Below are 21117 nucleotides of genomic sequence, written 5' to 3'. Positions count from 1 at the left end.
GATTGAAAACCCTGATTGGGGTATAACTTTTCTTTAACGCGCTTTGATAGATGGACAGGCTTGCCCTTCTCCAAATGACAAGGCCCTCACTTAGGAACATCCCTTACCTATAATAACTCCCAGTCACGGTCAAGGGTGAACTCCACCCAGGCCCTCTGGGACTAAGAACTGTTTCCTGAGATACCAACTTCCCTTCTTTCTTTACAACACTTGGCAATGGCCACAGAGATGAGGGGAGGGCGTGTTCAGAAAAGCACGTTCATATTGCTGCCCCGTTCCCTTGGCCTGCAGGCTGTGTGACTGGAGCCTGGGCTGGGGGCAGAGCAGTGTGGGCAGAGTGGGGGTGGGGAGGAAGAGGAAGGATGCTCCTGGGGACACTGAGCTCCTTTCTCACACGCAGTGGGGTAATTTCCCCCAAAGAAGCAAAACGATTACAAAGTGATTCAGAATCCGTTAGTGAGTTTGCTGGATAGTGTTGTCTTATTACCATCAGAACCACAGGGCAGGTGATTTCGTTCAGCAACACACATCTTCTGATCACTTACTTGGTACCAGGCTGTGCTCTAAGTGCTGACAATCCACAAGGTCCTTAACTCCTCGAATGTTTTGCTAAAGAGACTTTCAAGGGCTGATTTAGAGTCTCAAGCATCATCCATATTTTTTTCTGTGGGAAAAGGATTCTGAGGTGCAAATCAGAGACTTGGAGATGGACTGACTCCTAAGCTAAGTATTTTCTGTGCTGTGAATGCCAGCCCGATGGTCCAAGGTAAACAGGCTCTCCTGTGTCTGCTGAATAGGGCACAAGGCAAGAGAAAGGTGCAGACTCTGATTCTGGCACTGAGCTCTGGACCTGGGTCTCCCTCCCTGGGCTTGATCAGCAGAACTTCTGCTGGTATAGATGGTGTTTTCATGTAAATTGAAGGAGGGTTCCTTCTGGGTGGAAGCAACCCAGTGGGCACATGGCTGGGTCAGCATATACCACCTTTGGGAAAATTAGGAAAAGGTACTTCTTTCTCTCAGCAGACACAACTCTTCACCAAGGCTCATGGGTTAGCAAGAAGGATATGGACTCTATTTTAGTCAACTTGCCTTCTCAGCCACGTGCCCCTGTGCAGTGCACAACCTGCACAACTGTATGTCATGGTCTTGCTAGCCATTCCCTACCATGGCTTTAGTGATCATGTTTTCCAAACTGAGAGTCGGGGCACCTGGTTTGACAGTGAACTTGACAAGGCTTCATGTCACAAAGCAGAAGACCATTTATCTGGCAGTCTAAAACACTGGAAGCATCCAAACAGGGAGATTATTCAAAACAATTTGTTCAAGTTATTCCTTTAAAACTATGTTGTTAGAGTAGCAGAGAAACGATTGGCTTCTGAGAGCAGTGCGTGTCCCATTTAGTCACTGGACAGGGAATGATAGGTTGAAAATGCTGCAGCCACTGGGTCCACTCATTATCGGAAGAATGGTGTGAATCACAACAGTCACTGTGACGCCGTGCAGGCTTCCTGGTGGCACGCAAGTTGGAAAGTTCTACTCCCTTTTTACACTTTTGCAATGTAAAGTGTTGAATTACAATTGGTAATGGGACTCATGTTATATTAATGTTTGTTACCATTCTGCTGTTTCTGGAATTACTTGAACTTTCAAAACATTGTTAATCCTGATAGTTCAGATAGATATTCCAGGTAAACAACCTATTTTCTTTGAAGTTGGGGTTTTATATTGGGGACGTCCTAGAATACCTGGGACAAGTAGTGGCCAAATCCCTGACCTTTGCGCTGCCCCTCAGTGTCCTCATCCCGGCCCCTGGAGTCTTGTCATCCATCTCGAACCCAGCTCTGAACCCGGGCCAGCGTCCATTCAGGCAGTCTGGGCGTGGACATGGGCTGGCCCGCTGTGCCTTCCAGACCCTTCACCCCACAAGGAGCCTCACCAGGACACAGGTGCTCATAGTCTTCACAGCAGTCCCCGTGCCGGGGACACTGGCGGTCACACTGGCAGGCAGCATCCCGGTTAAATTTCTCATGACAGCGAGATGCACAGGACTCCAATTTTCCTGCGGGCAATAAAGGTCACAAACTCAGCTCTGTGAGGATCCTATTCTCCTCATCAAGGTGCACCCTGCAGTAAGGTTTGCAGACAGGGGCACGGGCCCCACCTAGCAGGGAAGATCATCGCTATCTGCAAGGGAGAAATACATGCGCAACCTCTCACGCACCAGCAGAAGCCTCATCCCCACCACCCACCACCCACCCTATGTTGCAGGGCTCATTATATAGATGAGGATCACAGACTCGAATGCCCAGTGAGGCTAGACCTCTAACAGAAGCAAGTAAAGAAGCAAGGAGGCAGTAGGAATTGGTGGGGACCGTGACAAACTTGGAAGTGATGCTCAGCCTGAAATTGGCAGCCGCTATCAGCTCCAGCCACTTCTGCCATGTTGGGATGCAGGCTCAGTGTTGCCAGAGCCTCTAGTTTTTCAAGAGAAGCCTTTATTTTTATGTGAAGTTTTCCAATTTTTAAAAAATTCAGGCAGACCAACGAAAGAGGTCTGTAGGCTGGTCGTGACCCATAGGCCACCGTTCACCTGTCACGTAGATCAAGGTGAGTCACTGCTGCCCCAGTGATCCCACCTGCCCTCTCCCCTCTGACACCCCCTTCCTCTCATCCTGTCCCTTTTATGTCTTCTGTGCTTTGTTCTTTGCTCCCCTTCACCTGGTCTCCCCTGCATCCTGTTTCCCCCAGGTCCCATCTTTCTGTTTCTTCTAGTCTTTGGAATGCGTTTGAATTAGTTTATGCTCCGGTGGGGGAAGAGGCGAGTATGGGTGCAAATTGGATTCTGGAACAGGATTCGTTGTGTAACCACAGACCACATCCCTTACTCCAGCCACATGGCTTGCAGAAGCAAATTTTTGGTCACAAGGGGCATAGACAAAAAATTTTGAAAGAAATGGTACAAACCCACTACCACTCCTAAAAACACAACCCCCACCATGCCCACCCCAGCAAAGACAGTGTCAGGAGATATCTTTGGTGACAGCTGGCTTCAGGGGCCCTTTCCTTCCACTTTGAGCTTTAAGGGTAATTACAGAGTCTTTGTTTCCACTTGAGGTTCCTGAGGTTTGGATTTCGCGAATGCTGGGTTTAGGGGCCAGGCTGTGGGCGACGGAGGATGTCAAGATCAGAGTCAGTGTTGCCATTAGCATCGAATTTGTATGAACGCAGAAACTGAAACCTAATTTGGGCCAGAGTTAGGGTTAGTTAGGTTTAGATTAAGAGCTATGGTTGGCAGGAGCGCCCGAGTGGCTCAGTTGTTAAGCATCTGCCTTTGGCTCAGGTCCTGATCCCAGGGTCCCAGGATGGAGCCCTGCATCGGGCTCCCTGCTCAGCGGGAGCCTCCTTCTCTCTCTCCCTCTCCCCACCCCCTGCTTGTGCTCTCTCTCTCTCTCTCAAATAAATAAATGAAATCTTTTTAAAAAAAAGAGCTTTGGTTGGGATTTGGACTTGAGTTAAATTTGTTGATAAAGTAACAATTTTGTATTGCTGTTTGGCTGAGGAATGAGGAGATAGGTTTAACACCACTTCAGGGTTGAAGAGTGTGTCAGGATTAGGAGAAGAGAAATTATCCCACTTTTGCCTTCGATTAGATTTGGGGTTTGGTTCTGGTGGTGATTCCACACAGGTACAGTATCTCAATTTAAGCCTGGATTGGGTGGGAGGTGAATATTAAGGATATGGGTTTAGTTACTGTTTGGATCCTGGGCTTAGGGTTTATACGGTGTTCATGTGGGTGGCATAGCAAAGAGCTTGAGAACCTGGACTCTGGGGCCAAAACTGCATAGGGCTGGAATTCTGGTTCTGCTGCTTTCAAGCTATAAGGTCTTGGGCAAGTTATTTGACCTTCTGTGCCTCGGTTTCCTTATCTGTGAAAGTGGCATGACAATGGAGTCCATCTCATAGAATATTTATAAGAATTCAATGAGCTGATATTTGCAAAGCACTTAGTACAGCGCATGATACATAGTAGCAACATGTGCTGCTTAGATAAATAAACAGTGATAGGGTCCATGCCCAGCTCCAATGTGGCAAGCGCTCAGACTGGCTGGAGCAGTCTTCCCTGTGGACATACTTCATCTAGCTGACTCCCTCCCTGGGTTTCAGCTGGGCCGTCCCTTGGACTGGAGTGTCAGTGCATTTATGCTGCTGGCAGGTTCCCAGCTGACATCATTGCTGTGAGCCTGTATTCTTTACATTAAAGAGGTGTCAGGTCAAGGTTAACCAGGTCCTGATGCAGCCTCAAGTTGTGTCCAGGGCCTCCCACGCAGCCAGGGAGGCAGGCCTTTGATCCAGCGGATTGTCCTTAAAAAACAACCAGGCCCAAGGCCGCTTGTCCTTTCAGGGGAACTCCTCCTGAATCTTAAATGATGCTCCCTTGGAACCTGAATGCAAAGACCTTAAGGAGAAATTTTTAGGCCATGAGGAAGGCTCGGTCAGCTGCCTGCAAGGTCAGCCTGGCAGAACACCCAGAATCCAAAGGGAGAAAATTCAGACAAATCAAGGCAATGTTCACAATGGGCCAGATCAGCAGAGTCCCAGGAAAGAACTCACTTCATTCCAGTAGCTGGCACAGGTTGAGAAGGGCTCCGAGTGAATAGTCAGCTCTCTGGAGCTCAGGAGAGCACCCCCCACGGCCCTGGCTGAGTGGACTTTTTCATCTCTGTTCAAGAACTTTGTCCCCAGTAAGAACCGCCTTCCAGGGGTTCCCTGTAAACTTGGTCTGCTTCAAGAAGACCTTGGGATTTGAGGGTGGAGGGGAGAGGTAGGAGGGACTTTTCCTCATAGGCGCCTCGCTGTGCTGTCCTGGGGACACTCAGCAGACAAGTCACCCCGGCTCCCCACTCTGGTGTCCCCACCCTGTGCCTGCGAGCCACACAGGGCTTGGTATGAGCCTTGCTCACGGGCCAGATGTTGAGTCACTGCTTCAGCAACCATCTGCCCCTTGGCCTCTGCCTCATCTCTCTGAGCCTCTGCCTTCTTCATTTTGGCTTTGCCTATCTCAGACTCGGGGTTTCCCTCTATTCCCCTTGAAAAGCTTAGGGCCTCCCCTGTCTCATGAGATGCTGAATTTCTCTGCACTCTCCAAGACTTCAATATGCCAGAAGGCCCACTCCTTATCCATGCTGCCCACCAAGAGAGCCTGGTCCCAAACCTGGGTGTCCCTATTACACCAGCACTCAGCCACTCTGAGGGTCGGGGCATCATCCTACATCCGTGCCTGTTCAGGAGCCCCAGATGCTGTTTCCCTGGAGACCTAGTCAACCAAGAAGATTCATTTCCAGGACCAGCTTCCTGCCCCAGTTCACCCAAAACAACCAGGGTCCTAAGACTGGCCATGACTCCTCCATACGATCCATAGTCTTGCATCTGAGTTCTGAGATGTTGGAACTAGGATGGACAATGGCCGAGCCTCCTCCCACCCACCTTAGGAAAGAAGGAGGCATTGCCCACTGGACCTGCAACTCCCCATCCATCCCACAGCCAGGCTAGATCACCACCACCACCCCCCCCCAGGCGCAAGGGCTTCACATGCACTTCTGAAGGTACTGTTGCCTCTGTCCTTGGGCATGGCTGCCCAGAGACCCAGTGTCTCAAGTCGTTCTCTCCTGAGAGTGGGATGTGCCAACCCAGCGGCCGCTGGCTCACACTAAGCTAGAAGTTCTCATGCCCTCCCCATTGGCTGTCCACCCCCCAGGGCCCCGACAGAGTTGACTCCCAGCTGCTCAGCAGCAGGTGCCAGAATAGAGGTCCCCGGTCCCTCCCAGCCTTTTCCTCCAAAGGTCTTCCATTTGGGAATCCCATTACGGGTCTCCGTATACATAACCTGGCTAGAAATGAGGAAGTTTCTCCCAGGAATATGTATAAACGTAATCGTAACCAAAACCCCAGCTCACTGAGATTTCACACCACGTAAGGTGCTTTTTATACATTACCTTAATTTGTCCTTACAACAGTCCTATTTGGGAACAACCTGGGTTGGGTGGGGTGGGTATCAAGCTCTGATTCTTTCTCCTCTGGGCAGAGGAGGATTCTCCCCACACCCCTCAGCTCAGCCCCCTTCCTTAGCACTCGTTCCTCCACACCCATTAACCAACTACCAATGAACACCTCAGCATCAGCATTTTGCATGGCCGCTGCTGTCCTTCTGCAGGCCCCCTCCCCTGCACCCCTAGTAACTGTAGGCCAGGACCCTTCTCTGTGCTCCAGGTCCTCAAAAACTGGGTCGAAGGCCCGTTCCTCTGACCACTTGTACAGCTTAGAGAGTACACAGCCTACCTCTTGGCCAGGGGCGTTTCCAGTTTCCCCCTGATCCTGCCCATCTCCTGAGGCTTTTACCCAGAGCAAGGTCCCACCCCAACAACCTCACCCACCCACAGGCAGTGGAGGGAGTGACCAAGGGCAGCCAGGCCACTCAAACCCAGCAGGCCACAGCCCCGGCTTTATATCATACAACAGTCCCGCAGACAAACCATGGTGAAATCAAAAGTCAGGTTGGACTAAGGGATGTCTGGGTCTCGTCTTCCAAGGACTCAGGAAGGGGCTTCCATGACATTAGTTCATCAGCCCTGCAGCCCCCTTCACACAGTCCCCTCCACCCCAGAGACAACTCCTATACTCTGACAGGGATAGGTCTAAGGTGCTCCTTGGCTTTAGGACAGAGCTGACCCTCCCTTGTCCCACTCTGCTCACCCTCTACTCTGACAGGGATAGGTCTAAGGTGCTCCTTGGCTTTAGGACAGAGCTGACCCTCCCTTGTCCCACTCTGCTCACCCTCTACCGAGTTCCCTAACTCTCTGCTTCTTTACGTAGGACCCTTTCACCCCCACCAGATGAGGACTTACCAGCCCAGCCCAGGCTGCAGAGTATGGCCACGATCAGGGGCACACAGGCCCTCATGGTGCCCAGTTGGAAGCCAAAAGGGGATTGGCTGTTGGACTTTCACTAGAGTCAAGGTGAATGTCACAGCTCTCAAATGAGCCTTATTGCCCAGGATGATCCTTTTAAAGACATCAGAACTTGTGGATCTGGTACCTCCAGATCCTTCCAGGAAGAAAAAGGGGAGGGAGGGAGCCTAGATGGATAGGACGTGGAGAGGGGGTGGGGCCCTCCAGCTGTTTGAAGCCGGGTGGAAGGCGACTAAGCAGGCAGGTAATTCCAGATGTTTGGAACAGGTAATACTAGCTGTAGCCAGAAAATAGGTCATGTAAGTAGGCACAGCAAGATAGGCCTGGTTTGGGGGGTTCTCTGTCCCAAGTGGGAGCACCAATGGGCTTGTCTCTGGGTGATGCCCTCCAAACACCCACCTACCAGCAAACCACTGTTCTGACCTTCCAAGGAGCTACAGGCTGGCTCCATCTTTGAGTTCCTGGTGCTAATATGAGGGACACAGTAAAGTGATCATTCCAGATTTGACCAGCAGTGAAGTGCTCAAGCAAGTGTTAGGGTCAGTGCAAGGAGAGATATAGGAGGTGTGGGTCAGAAACAAGGGCTGCTCTTATGAGCATCAAACCACACATAGCTAAAGCGCCCCAGAAATAGTATGCAAGTAGTCTCTAACTTACTGAGTCAGCGTCTCAGCTTTTCATGGTTCAGGTTCTCACAGGTTCCAGCTTTACGAGGTCAGCGGTGGGCGAGAGGCCTTAGAGACAGCCAGAGGACATACCCTTGCTCATCTGGGGGCCCAGAAGCCCACTCCCTTCATCCCCTACTTACACTCGTCTTCCCGAGGACCCTCCCCAGGGAGGTGAGGCTTCTTGGCACTCCTTCCTCCCCAGGTCCGAGAGCAGAAGTGCAGCAACGTGGAGCTGCCAAGTTCCCCCTCCTATTAAAGGTAAAATCTGCTAAGTTAATTGCCCTTTCCAGAAAGAGTGCTGCATGGAGATTCTGCCCCCTCAATAAAAGAAAACTCCCATATAAAAAGGCAAAATTGATGAACCGTTGAGACCACTCCATAGTGATTTTTTTCCAGGGGTGAAGTAGGGGGGCCTGTCCTCCTCAGCCGGTGTGCTTGAAGTGTGGGATGCTTCCTCTCTCTGACCTCAGTTTCCTCATCTCCAAAATTACGGGCTTGAACCTGACAATCCCTGCCAAGTTCATTCCGGGGCTTCCCGCCAAGCCCAGGGTGAGCCGCCACGGTGGGTTGGGAAGAATGCCCCTGCCTCGCTATGCAGAAATGAGACCCCACGTAGGGCTCCGGAGTGCCCAGGACAGCCTCGAGGAAGCCACCTTGCAAGAGACTCACGGCAGAAGCACAGCCGCAGCGTCAGCCTGGCCCTTCCGCGGAGGAGGAAGGCTGGTTGAAGGAGTAGGAGCAGAAAGGCTGCTTGGCCTGCCCCAGTGGCCAAGTCCAAGCGGAGAGCGGGCTGCGACCACGGCCAGAGGGAGCCCGCAGCCTCTGGGGGGCTGGTGGCCCATGCCCGGATCTCGGACTCTGGTTAGCTTAGGGGCTAAAGGAGACGGTCCCTGGCTGGGCCAGGAGAACAACGCCTCAGAATTTGGGGTGGACGGTGCCTTCCAAAGGCCCTGCTGGGGGGACCCCACTGAGGCCGAAGGTGTGGAGTCCGTCTGGCCGGGTTGACCCTACTGTCTGGCTGAGCAGCCTGTGGGGTGGAGCTTCTGGGCAGGAGCGCCTCCCTCCGTCGGGGGAATTTTAGGTCAGGAGCAAGGCTGGATGCTGGGGGACGGTTGACACTTACCCCATAGAGCCAGAGGGCACATCTGAGGATCCAGGTCTTTCTGACTGTGTCCTCCAACAAGAACCACAATGCCAACTTTAAGGACAACCACCAACACTGACTGAGCATGTGCTGGGGTGTCACACGCCAAGAACCTCCTATGCATTCTCTCCTTCACTCCCACTACAACCCTTAATAGTACTATTGTTATCCTCATTCACAGAGGAGGAAACTGAGGCACAGAAAGGTTGGCAGGCACACCCAGGGGCACATCAGTAAGTTATGCGGCAGGACTTCCAACCAGACGCTGTCCTGATGGGCACTGATGCCACGTTGTCCCACAGAATTCACCAACAACCACTTAATCACGTCTGGGTTACCAGGCAAAGTGGTCTGCGCTCAGATTCCGTTGGAATTAAAGGGACCTCAGCGGTCACCTGGCTCCACTTCTCATATGAAATTGTAAGCCCGGCCCGATCCTAGGAGGCTGTCCTGCCTCCACTTGAATGCCTCCATGCCTCTCAGAGCTGCTCATCCCCACTTCCCAGATCTGATTCCCAAAGCCCAGGACTGCATAACCCAAGATGTGCTGACATGGAGGAAAGTAGATAGGACAGTAGGAAACAATCCAGCGAGCCAACGTGTGAACACACCTCGGTACACTCCTGCAAAGATGCCTCATAGATAAATTAGCTGCACATAGGCGTTTATAGAGGTAAATGCAGGCTGGCCTGGTCTGGACAGAAAACTCTGCTGCTCCTCTTTCCAAGTTTTCCCCCAGTTAGGTTTTCACATGGACTTTCCACCCTTGATTAAAAGCTGTTCCCAGGGAGCCAGCCAGCAAGGTAGGAGTCCCAGGAGGCTGAGTCCTGGAGACTTGGGGCTGGGAGGGGGTGGTGACAGGTGCATGGCAGATGGCATTCCCATGACGAGAACACCAAACAGAGATGCCTCCTCTGATCAGGAAGTGAGGACAGGGTGCAGCTGTGGAGGGTGAGGGCACTTGGGCAAGGATCCAGGAGGCAGTCAGGCCATGAGCAGTGTGGAGAATGGGAATTCTGTGAGCAAATATTTACTAGTAAGCCTGGTGCTCTGCTGTTATTGGACTGGCAGGATTCAGGCCAGGCTGGAAAAGAGTTCTTAGAACCTATTGGTGTCTCGTGGGACAGAGGACAGAGAAGCCTCAGCATTAGACGGCTGTTTGAAGTAGATCCCATATATCTCTGAGCTACCAGGGTGGTGGGGGGTCTGTCAGGACCCACAGGCTCTGGGAGAGACTGGCCCAGGGGACATATGCCGAGGCCAGCCTACCCACTAGCCTCGTCCTCTGTGAAACCAAGGCTGAGTCACTTCAGCACCAGACCAGAACTGGACGGGCTCAGCACAGGGGAGGCCTAGAGTCCCCTCCTAAGGGGGACTGAAGATGCTAGACCTCCAGGCTCCGGCCCACCGTGGCCCGGAATTGCCCCAGGATAGAGACCCGGGACAGTCGCCCACAACTAGTCACTTGTGACCCACCTCAGTCTGCGGATCCCTCTTGCTGAACGTGTTTCAGAATGGCTCCACCAGTGGTTTTCTTTCACATTGGTTTGTATGTTGTGTTCCACAGTTGGGTTTCCAGGCATTTCTTTTTATGTTTGTGGGCAGCCCTGATATTCAACGTTGCACTCACCCCCCACCCTGTGGATGCACGAGTCACGCGCGCCACCAAGGCCACTCACCAAAATCCCGGGCTGCGCTTCTGGTTCTGCTGGCCAAACCCCAGGCTGGTCCTCTGCCTGCAATGCCCTCCCCTGAACTGTCCATCTCTGACTCACCTCCAGGCCCAGGGCAAACCCACCCTTCCAAGAAGCCTGACTTCAGCCCTCCAGCCAGAGGCATCGCTCCTGCCTATGGACTCAGTTCTTGATATTTGTCCTGGGCGCCTTTGACATATCACGGCACTTCTGGTGTGTGTTTGCCAACGTGGTGTCGGTTAACCCCTGCACTGCCATTTAATTTTTCATCCATACAGGCTGTTTCTTCACCCCTGCTTCCTGGGTCCCCTCTACTGTCTTGTATTGTCATTAAAGGTGTTAAATAACCGTCAACATGTAAAGGGACCAAGAATGAATGAATGAGCAAACTGAGCCTTCCAGCCCCGCTCGTTATAAAGGCTCGAGGGAAGATGACGAGCCAAACAGAGAGAGCAGACGGGCCCTCTTTGAGATTCGGAGGCTTCCGAGGGGGGCTTATGGGCAGTGGGTGGAAACGGGGTCTAGGCATTCATTGTGTAGTTACGCTTTCGTAGCGAACACACCGTCTGTGGCAACATTGCAGGTTTGTTTGGAACTAACGGAAATGTGGGGGCATCTAAGCCCCCCAAGGCACCCCCTTGGCACCACACTGCCAGAGGCAGCCAAGGCAGGGATCAGACAGGACCCAGGATTCCAGCAGCTTCTGAATCCACAATGTAACAGATAACTCAACCTAATCCCACCTTTTAGGATCCCAAAGTAACCACCTGCCTAGATTTTTTTGCCAGCTCTGCTAATGTTTGGTTTACACTGCCTAATAGAGTTTATAAAGTAAAATTTCTGTCTCATGTCCTCAAGCCCCAGTAGTTTCAGGGAGGGTCTGGACGCACAGCCGGGAACAAAGGGAAGCGGATGAGACAGGCAGCCAGAGATAAGGAGCTTCAGAGAGACAGCAAGGGAGTGAGCAAGGGCAAGGTCAGGAGGGGTTGGGGAGCAGCCAAGCAGGAGCCGGGCCGGGCACCAGGCACCTCGCCACCTCTTGGCCCCGGAGTGTCGGCACAGGCTCTGTCCCCCCAAAGACGACAGAGGAACTGGCAGGAGCGCTTCCTACCCAGGGTGTGGAGATCTACCATCTTTCAAAACTCTCCTAATTGGTGTCTAAGGTAGCTGTGTCACGGCCAATCTCCCCCTTTCTCAGCATTTGTTCATCTGCCTGACTGCTAAGCAAAATGGATGCGAGGACGAGGAGCTCAGCCTCCAAAGGCGGAGGGAAACGATGGGCAGAGCACATTGAAAGCTGTGCTTGGGGGAGCAGAACCCAGTGCTGAGCCTACTGGTTCTAGAGCCAAGCTGCCTGGGTTCGAATCCCAATTCGGCCCCTCACCAGCTATACAACCCTGGGCAGGTTTCCTGACCTCTCTGTGCCTCAGTTTCCCCCCAGAGCTGTAAAAATAGAGCAAGTAAGAGTACCTGACAAGGCTCTTGGGCAGATTGAATGAGTTAATACCCACAAAGCTCTTAGAACAGTGCCTGGCACATAACAAGACCAGAATAGTGTGTGTTTAAAAAAAAAAAACAGGGCCAGCCAAGGCAATCTTGAGAAAGACCAAAGCCGGAGGTACCACACTTCCAGATTTCAAGATATACTACAAAGCTGTGGTAACCAAAACAGTATGGTCCTGGCACAAAAACAGACACATAGATCAATGGAACAGAAGAGAGAGCCCAGAAATCTATGACAAAGAAGGCAAGAGTATACAATGGGGAAAAGTCTCTTCAATAAATGGTATTGGGAAAAACTAGACACCTACATGCAAAAGAATGAAACTGGACCACTTTCTAACACCAAACACAAAAATAAGTTCATAATGGATTAAGGACCTAAATGTGAGACCTGAAACCACAAAATTCTTAGAAGAAAACATAGGCAGTAATCTCTTTGACATCAGCCATAGGAACACTTTTCCAGATATTTTTCTTTTGGCAAGGGATACAAAAGCAAAATTAAACTGTTGGGACCAAACCAAAATAAAAAGTTTTGCACAGCAAAGGAGACCACTGGAGAAGATATTTGCAAATGATATGTCTGATAAAGGGTTAATATCCAAACTATATAAAGAACTTCTACAACTCGACACCATAAAAACAAATAATCCAATTAAAAAATGGGCAGAGCCTGACTAGACATATTTCCAAGGAAGACATAAGAATGGCCAACAGACACATGAAAAGATGCTCAGCATCACTCATCATCAGGGAAATGCATATTGAAACCACAGTGAGGGGCGCCTGTTTGGCTATCAGTTGAGCATCTGCCTTCGGCTCAGGTCATGATCCCAGGGTCCTGGGATCGAGCCCCGCATCGGGCTCCCTGCTCGGCCAGAAGCCTGCTTCTCCCTCTCCCACTCCCCCTGCTTGTGTTCCCTCTCTTGCTGTCTCTCTCTCTGTCAAATAAATAAATAAAATCTTAAAAAAAAAAAAAAAGAAAAAGAAACCGTAGTGAGATATCACCTCACACCTGTCAGAATGGCTAGACTCAAAATGACAAGAAATAACAAGTGTTGGTGAAGATTGTGGAGAAAAAGGAACCTTAATACACTGTTGGTAGGAATGCAGTCTGGTGCAGCCACTATGGAAAACTGCATGGAGGGTCTTCATAATTTTTAAAATAGAATTACCACATGCTCTAGTAACTCCACTACTGGGTTCCTACCCAAAGAAAACAAAAACTAACTCAAAAAGATATATTTTACCCCTGTGCTTATTGCAACATTATTTGTAATAGTCAACATATGGAAGCAAGTGTCCGTCGATAGATGAATGGATAAAGAAAGAAGAAGCACTATATATGTATAGTTATATATATATGTTTCAAGTTATATATATATATATATATATCAGGCTGTTACTCAGCCACAAAAAAGGAATGCAATCTTGCCATTTGCAACAACATGGATGGATCTAGAGGGTATAATGCTAAGTGAAATAAGTCAGACAGAGAAAGACAAATACCATATGATTTCACTCATGTGTGGAATTTAAGAAACAAAACAAATGGACAAAGAAAAAAGAGACAAACAAAAAAACAGACTCTTAAATACAGAGAACAAACTGATGGTTACCAGAGGGGAGGTGGGTGGGGGAAAGGGGGGGATGGGGGATGGGGATTAAAGAGTACACTTACTGTGATGAGCACTGAGTAATGTATAGGATTGCTGAATCATTGAAACTAATAGAACACTGTGCACTTGAAACTAATATAACACTGTACATTAATTATACTTCAATTAAAAAAGAAGCAGAGCCACAAAAGACCTAATTTGGATAAGATGGTTAGGGAAACCTCTATGAAAAAAATGACATTTAAGACAGACATGAAGCATGAGAAAGTGGCAGTTTCTCTAAACTCTTCATAATGTGATTCCTTTTTATAATTCCAAAACCAAATTTTATTTTAAGACTATGATGTGCTTTTGAGTATGTTCAAGCATTTCACTTTTGAGTATTTCCCAGTTTGGGGGGATGACTCTCAGTAGGTCACACTGTCTAGCTCACATGGTTTGGTTGCCAAAGGGGACCACTTATTTTCTGGGGGCGGGGCCACAGCCTAGAGGACTAAGCTTGATCTGGGGAGAGCTAGGAGCTTCAATGGGGAACAAAACTCCCCTAGCGCATTGCCTCGGGCTCTTCCTCTCCTATTTCTGGCCATTGGGATGAGGATCCTGACCATTAGCCCATTAGAATCTTCCAAGTTACGTATCTACATAACAGGGGCCTCATACAGACAACTAGAATTCAGGGAGGCTGCAGGTGGTAATATTTAGGGGTAGGGGACTCTCTGAAAATCCTTCTAATAAAATGGCTTGCAGCTGACATCCCTCCCTCGGGCGGTCCTGGCCAGGGGCCACCCCTGGGAAAATGCTCAGAGAGTCTGCAGCTTTATGACCAAGAGAGGTCGGTGCCCCCTCATCTCTTTGGTTGACTTGAGAGGCCTACACCAAGACACTGAGAGTGGGAAAACATCCCAAACCCTTCTAGTCAAAATCCCTGTTTATAAATAAGGAAACCAAGAGAGAGGAAGACGCCTGCCCGAGGCTGAGGCCACGTGGCTGCTGAGGCCCAGGCTCCTCTGGCTCCCCACACTGCCCCTCGCAGAGGCCCCCCTGATGCACACCTGAACGCCTCCAGCTCTGAGTGACAAGGCGCTTTTCTGGGAGGCAGGTTTAGCTGAAAATGCCTTGCCCTCATGACCCCACCTCATGACTCTCCACCCCTCTGCTGGCTACAGTCCCCGCAGCGCCAGGAAAGCCTGCGTTCTCCTCCGCTCAGCAACCCAGAGACGGCTCTGGCTGCCCACAACTCACACCCCAGTAAGAAACCTGAGACCCTGAGTTCTCCCCAAGGGCCAAGAACATGTGGGGCAGAGTCAGACGAGGTCCTAAGGGTAGGGCTCCTTCACCCAGGGTCCATGCGGGTCAAAGTCTAAACAGACTCGAGAACTTGAATCCCACACTTTCCCATAAAAAGTGGATCTGGGCTCTGAGCCCAGCCTTCCTCTTCCTCTGGGAGTCCCTGGGCCAATCTTGCCATTTGCAACAACCGTTGCACCGTTCCACCTACCACCAGCAGCAGCCCTGCTGGCCCCAGCAAGGCCCCCTGCTCCAGGAAGGCCCCAGGCATGACCAAGAAGATGCTCTCAAAGCACAGCTGAGTCAGACTCATCTTCTCAGAGGATCTGCTTTCATCATCACTGGGAGGTACAATAGTCGCTCATCACGGAGTCTGTAAGCCCCTTCATCCTCAGGTGCCCTGCCCAGCCCGGCTGCAGGAGGGCGAGGCTTGGGGCTTGGAGAGTCCAGAATCTCAGACAGGGGTGCCTGGATTGACTGGGGCATCGGAGCAGGGCAACTGGAGGCTCTGGGGCCTTGGGTCAGGCCCAGGGCCCCGGCAGCTGTGTGAGAAGCCTAGCACTCCTGTATGCGGCAGGGTACAAGGATACATTTTGGAAATGCGTTTACATTCTGGCCTATCAGTCCATGGAAAGGAAGGAGGAGCCAACTGCCGGGTCAGAGTCTGCCCCAGCCACCAGGCACCAGCCGCCAGCCATGCTAGCTGTCTGATCCTCAGGATCCTCGGGGGCTTGTACCCGTGCTAAGTGGAGAGCAGCCCCAACGCCAGGAGGCAGAGCGATGCCTAAATGCTTGGGGGTGAGCAGTGAGACCCCGCGGCCCTGGGCATCCACTCCTCCCTGGACTTGCGCTCTGCGGCACCCTCTCCGTCTAACAGCCTTGCTCCGGGTCTGTCTGCGGGGTGGGTGCTCTGCAGGACCACCCTCGGCAGGACCACCTCTCTCATTCACAGAGCCCCTACTACATAAGATTTCAAGAATGAAGTGAGGGAGGGAGGGATGTACATGCCTGGGCCTATTCCTCTAAGAGAAGAAAATGCTGGGGTTCAGGGAGATTGCACCCTTGCCAGGGGCACAAGGCAAGGGCAGGGGTGAGCAAAGTTCCATGGTTCGGGTCCAGCGGATACACACCCAGGCTCCTCATCAGTCCACCTGCTTATTAGCCAGCTATGTGACCTCAGGCAAATCATTTTGTGCCTCAGTCTGACTGTAAAATGGGGGTAAAAGGATGTGCCCTACTCTCAGTATAAATAATAGAGGTTAAAGAATACTGGAAAAGATGAAAACTAGTCACATCTAAGTCTATCAGCATGATAAATACTATGAATAACAGCAATATTAAAAAGATTAATCTTTGCAGCTTGGGAAGCTTAGCAGCCAGAGGCCCAGGGCTCGTGGAGAGAGAGGGGGGCTGGCTCCCAGGGAGAACAGCTGAGGCAGCCAGGGGTCAGACAGTCAGGCTCCCAGACTGCCCTACCCTTTCACGGGATCCTGCTCAGCCTGCTGGAGAGGCGTGACCCTGCTCAGCCTGCTGGAGAGGCGTGTACCCCACAATTAGCGTCCTGGACTTCCCGGGGAAGCCAAGGAGAAGGGGTAAGGGAGTAGTGGGTATATGTGTGTATCTGAGAGGAGGAATTATCTGCTCCATTCTGTTCTCCCTCATGGGGCACAGGTGCGCGCGCACACACACACACACACACACACACTTTCTTCCCTGCTTTACCTCCTTTTAGGTAAGAGATTTTTTTAAGGCCTCTTATACTTCCTTCTCTCAGCAGTCCCATGAGTTCTTTCTCCCATCATGGCTGTCCTGAAGCTGGGACACTAACTGGGAGTCCCCTACATGCAGCCCGGGTTGCTAGGACATGACACGGGAAGATGCCTCCCACCTACCCCATGCCTCGGCAGTCAGGGAGACAAAAGATGACGTGGCCCTCAGAGCAAGAAGCCACCATGACCTAGAGCCTTTCCCTCCTCCATGGTGACCCAGCCCAGTCAGCAGCATCTCCAGCACCCAGTCTGCGTCCTCCTGCCCATCCTGGGCACTGTTTTCCTGGCCAAGCCTCTCTCAACAGGCTCAAAAGGTGTACCCCAGAGATTAAGGGAGCTGGGAAGTTGCAGGGCAGTCCAGGGCAGAAGGGAGATTTGTATGCTGCCAAAGTTCCTTCAGGACATAGGTGTGGCCACAGAGAAGAAAAATGGAAATGCTGATGGAGGACACTGGCCCTGACCACGCTTGGCTTCCATTCTGTTGTTGGAAGGCTTGTCTCACTCTGGAGTCTGAAAGGATGGTGAAGGGCTGTGGCCGGCAGGCTGGTCTGGCCTTGGCCAAAACCCCATCAGACAATGGGTTTAGGATGGAAGAGAGCCCCTGGGAGTCCTGACTCACCAAGACTTGGGCCTCATGTCATGATTGCTCAGCTCTGGAAGCTTCTGTGCCCCGTGGGCCTGCATCTCCACCCACAGGCAAAGGAACCGGCTTGGTTACCCTGTCGTCTGCTCTACCCAGGCTCTCCCTGGAGGAGTGGGCTCTGCCCAACTTCACTCAAGGCGTTGCTGCCCACCCACGGCGTCAGGCCGAGGACAGTGGACTGCCAAGGCTGTCTCTGTGGCTCTGGAGGCAGAACTACAGTTTGACTTGTTTGTCACTAAGGGCTGAACTGAGATCATCATACCCATTTTACAGATGGAGAAATGGAGGCAGGGAACTGTCCCTTAACTTGCTGGGATTCTCCCAGAAACCTGAGGTATAATCCCAGCTGTGCTGCTTCCTGCAAAAGGTTCTAACCCTCTCCAGAAGCAGTTTGTATGTGTGTCCCTGACCACAGGGATAAGAGGTCTGGCAGGGCAGGGGTGAGGGGAGGTGGACTTGAGCCAGTACGGGACCACACCAGCTGCCTCCTCAGCCTCCAGGTATGGGCCCTGCCACTCAACGCCTACTCTGGGGTCATCCCCAAGGCCAAGAGGTCCCTCTCCAGGCCAGACAGTGTACCTCCCCCTACCAGGTTCAGGGCCATAGGAAGCCGAGAGAGGAGGGAGCCCCCTGCGTGGGAGGGGAGTGCTGAAGGGGCGGGGGAGGGAGGACAGAACGCTGACAGAGCTGGCCGGCACCAGTCTCAAGAAAGTGGATTTCCTGGGAGCCTGCCAGGCCTCAGAAAGGGATGGGCTCCCCTCAGAAGCCTCTGCCTCAGTGTTCTTTCTATTACTGGCCACTTGTCCTCGGAGGCCTCGGTTCCTGAGAGGACCACCCACCAGGCTGAGGCGTGCTGCAGCCAGGCGGGGGTGGGTGGAAGGAGCTAGTTGCAGCTGGCTGGAACAGTGCTCTCAGACCACAGCGGGCAGCCGGGGGTGACCCCCACTGGCCACTGACAGGGGCTCCAGACTCCGGCAGCTGCCGAGGCCAGGGGTGTAGGTCTGGACGGCAGTGACAGCTGTCTTAGTGCTCCGCCTGGGACCCAGAGACCCCGTGCAGCAGTGGGACTGCTTGTCAGCCTCCCTGCGTCCACCCTCGACACAACACCCCCTCCCCAGCTCTTGGGGTTGGGACGGTCTCGGCCTTCACTGACACACCCCAACAGGGCTGGCCTCGGAACACAGCATCCCTGGTCACTGATGTTCATGGAAGGGCTCCTCAGGGACCAGCCCTCCGCCTCACACAGCCGCGGCCACACCGACTGTTCATCACCTGTTCCCGTGCTCGGGGAAGAGAAGCCCCACTGCTCCTCCCCACCCCCACCCCCACCCCCGCCCCAGGCCGCCAGCCCTGCCCCGGCCACACACCCGCCACATGGATGTGACCTGCTCCCTCTGTCCACTGTGAAACCGCCTGGAGATGGCCGGACAACAAAGCCACAGAGGCACAGAGCCTGGGGGAAAAACCTGGTGTGGAGAGCTCTCTATTGAACACAGAGTCCCAGCGCCTGCCCTGCTCTCCCGCCCGCTCCAGGGCCTCTCTGTCCCCCATTCCTTGGCCTTGGGCCCCGGCTCATTCCACTCGAGGTCCTCCTCGGGCGCCCGTCATCACGGGAGACGGCCGCCGCCACGCTGCCCGCTCCAGGGCCGCGAGTCCAGTCCGCGGAGAGCCCTGCCCAGCTGCGGCCGGCCTGGGGGCCTCTTGGCCCGGGCTGCCCTGGCTTTCCTGCCCGGAAGTGCCTGCTCCAGCCCCAGCCGCCTCATGGCTCCAGCTCCCGGGAGAGGCGGGAGAGCTCCCGCTGGTTGTTGATGACCTTCAGCTGCTGGACATAAGCCCAGGTGCTGGCCGGACTGCGGGTGCCCAGGGACTGCTCGGAGCCTGCGGGGGAGGGGGGGCAGGACAGGGGTCAGGGGGGGCACTGCCACTCTGTAGAGCCCATCCCTTCCCCGTCAAGGAGCAAATCAGCCTTGCCGCCCTCCACCCCCTACCCTGCCACTTCCCACAGCCGAGCTAGAAGACTGTCTAGCCCTCCAGTCTGAAGAAGTGTGGTGGAGAGCTCAGACTCTGAAAAACAGGTCCTCGAGATAACATACTGCACAATACCCCTTTTTACTAAATTCAAAAACAACTACAACTCAAGAATTTTGTTGTCATAATACGCGTATGAAGCATTTTAAAGCTGTAGGTGTATGTATATAAGTCCATATAAATATATCTACATCAATATATTATAGCGGCCCAGGAGGAGGGAAGAGTGCGTGGGGAGAGGAGGCTCTTGTCAATGTGCCCCTACTTGGCTTGGGTCCAGCGGTGTTCGGTAGATTATCACCATCGGTACATACGTAAAACAAAGGGCCAATGGTGACAGCGTCGGCTGAAGCGTGGACTACGATTAATCCGCTTCATGCGACTGAAGGCCAATTAAACAAAATCAGGTCTGGAGTAAGAGTGCCTGGGTCCCAGCTCTGTCATCTGTCCCAGCCTTCCACAGTTACTTCAGGGCTCAAGCCTGCTTGTGTGTCTTTAAGCTGGGAGAACATTCTAGCTTCCTCAGAGAGGTGTCGTGAAGAGGCCATAGCATCCTGTATGCAGGTGGCGGAAAACGCCAGCCGTGGCTGTGCTGTCGGCCCCCAGCCCTGCCCGACTTACACGTGGATGTCCTCGCGGCCTGGCTGTCCTCGTGGAGGTGGGATACGCGGCTTCTGAGCGGCGACAGCGGCACTGGGCGGGGCGAGAGGCGGGAGTCAGAGCCTGGAAGGGGAGGGGTGGGGGGGCTTCTGGGGGGGCGGGGGGGCCTCTCACCGTTGCTGTGGCTTCGGCAGCGGTGCAGCATCCGGACAGCTCTGGCCAGCATTCTCTGTGGGCAAAGTAAGGACAGAAGAGCAGGCCTGAGGGGCAGGACCCTGGCGTGGCCCGTGGGGCAGCTGGGAAGCAAGCCCCCTTGGAGTGGGGGCGCTCCTAGGGACTAGACGGGGCCGTGTCTGCTTTGCCCCACACGCCCAGGGGGGACCAGGTGGCGGGAGAAAGAACAGAGATCAGGGAGGGCTTAGGGCTCAGCCTGCCGGGTGAGATAATGAAGGCTGTCTTCCCCAGCACGCAAGGGAGTGACTACTTTAAAAGAAGTATTCATATTTGTATTATTAATAACAACTTTCGGTCATCTCCCGCCCCCACTCGCTTGCAAGGACACAGTCATATCTCTAACCCACTCTAGGGGCAGACGCCCACTCTCCTTGAACTCACCATCTTCTCAAAGTTGATGAGATTCTCTACCAGTGTGTGGTTTCCTTCATGGATGAAGGTCATGTCTGCAGAGAGATGGGTTTTGGTTTTTTTTTTTAAAGATTTTATTTATTTATTTGACAGAGAGAGACACAGCGAGAGAGGGAACACAAGCAGGGGGAGTGGGAGAGGGAGAAGCAGGCTCCCTGCAGAGCAGGGAGCCCCATGTGGGACTCGATCCCAGGACCCTGGGATCATGACCTGAGCCGAAGGCAGTCACTTAACCAACTGAGCCACCCAGGCGCCCAGAGAGATGGGTTTTGCTTAAAGGTCCCCAAACTCCTTCCCTTCCTGCAGCCCAGGAAAGGCGAAGGGCCAATAATGGGAGCCTTGGGCCTGTCCCAGCCCCACACTACCCTCTTCCTCTGGCTCCCCTCTGACCTCCCAGAGCAATTTCCTTCTATCTCTTAGGCCTCATATCAGAGGCCATCTGATATCACCAGCACTTGCGTCAACACTGCTTCTAGCCTGTGAACTCAAAATTCATCTTTGTGTCCCCCAAGGCATTGGCACCCCAAGGGTCAGATGGACATACGGACAGAC

At 52.7% G+C, this 21117-nt stretch overlaps 2 protein-coding genes across 7 annotated transcripts in view; both read right to left on the bottom strand.

Annotated features, from left to right (window-relative positions):
* ENDOU (endonuclease, poly(U) specific) overlaps positions 1-18843 on the bottom strand; it is a 29142-nt gene extending 10299 nt beyond the window's left edge. For 2 of the 3 annotated variants that reach the window (XM_064591354.1, XM_064591353.1), the window contains exons 1-2: positions 18660-18843; positions 1937-2059 (exon numbers count right to left, since the gene is read on the bottom strand). In XM_064591354.1, coding sequence (XP_064447424.1) covers positions 1937-2059; positions 18660-18843 — 307 coding nt within the window. Of the gene's footprint in view, positions 1-1936; positions 2060-6902 lie in introns of all 3 variants that reach the window. The other variant, XM_045873563.3, reaches the window with a different exon arrangement.
* Positions 18760-21117, bottom strand: part of RAPGEF3 (Rap guanine nucleotide exchange factor 3) — a 21699-nt gene continuing 19341 nt past the window's right edge. For all 4 annotated transcript variants that reach the window (XM_054507082.2, XM_045873560.3, XM_045873558.3 and 1 more), the window contains 4 exons: positions 20536-20600; positions 20095-20149; positions 19942-20013; positions 18760-19170 (listed from right to left, as the gene is read on the bottom strand). In XM_054507082.2, coding sequence (XP_054363057.1) covers positions 19052-19170; positions 19942-20013; positions 20095-20149; positions 20536-20600 — 311 coding nt within the window. In that variant the 3' untranslated portion in view covers positions 18760-19051. The remainder of the gene's footprint in view (positions 19171-19941; positions 20014-20094; positions 20150-20535; positions 20601-21117) is intronic.

The sequence above is a fragment of the Mirounga angustirostris genome, unplaced genomic scaffold (assembly GCF_029215605.1).
Source record: "Mirounga angustirostris isolate CCGP_5_RB_7025 unplaced genomic scaffold, mMirAng1.0.hap1 SCAF_5, whole genome shotgun sequence".
In the NCBI taxonomy this organism is placed as follows: Eukaryota; Metazoa; Chordata; class Mammalia; order Carnivora; family Phocidae; genus Mirounga; species Mirounga angustirostris.
Note: the sequence above shows the minus strand (reverse complement) of the source record. Positions and strands in the feature narration are given on the sequence as shown.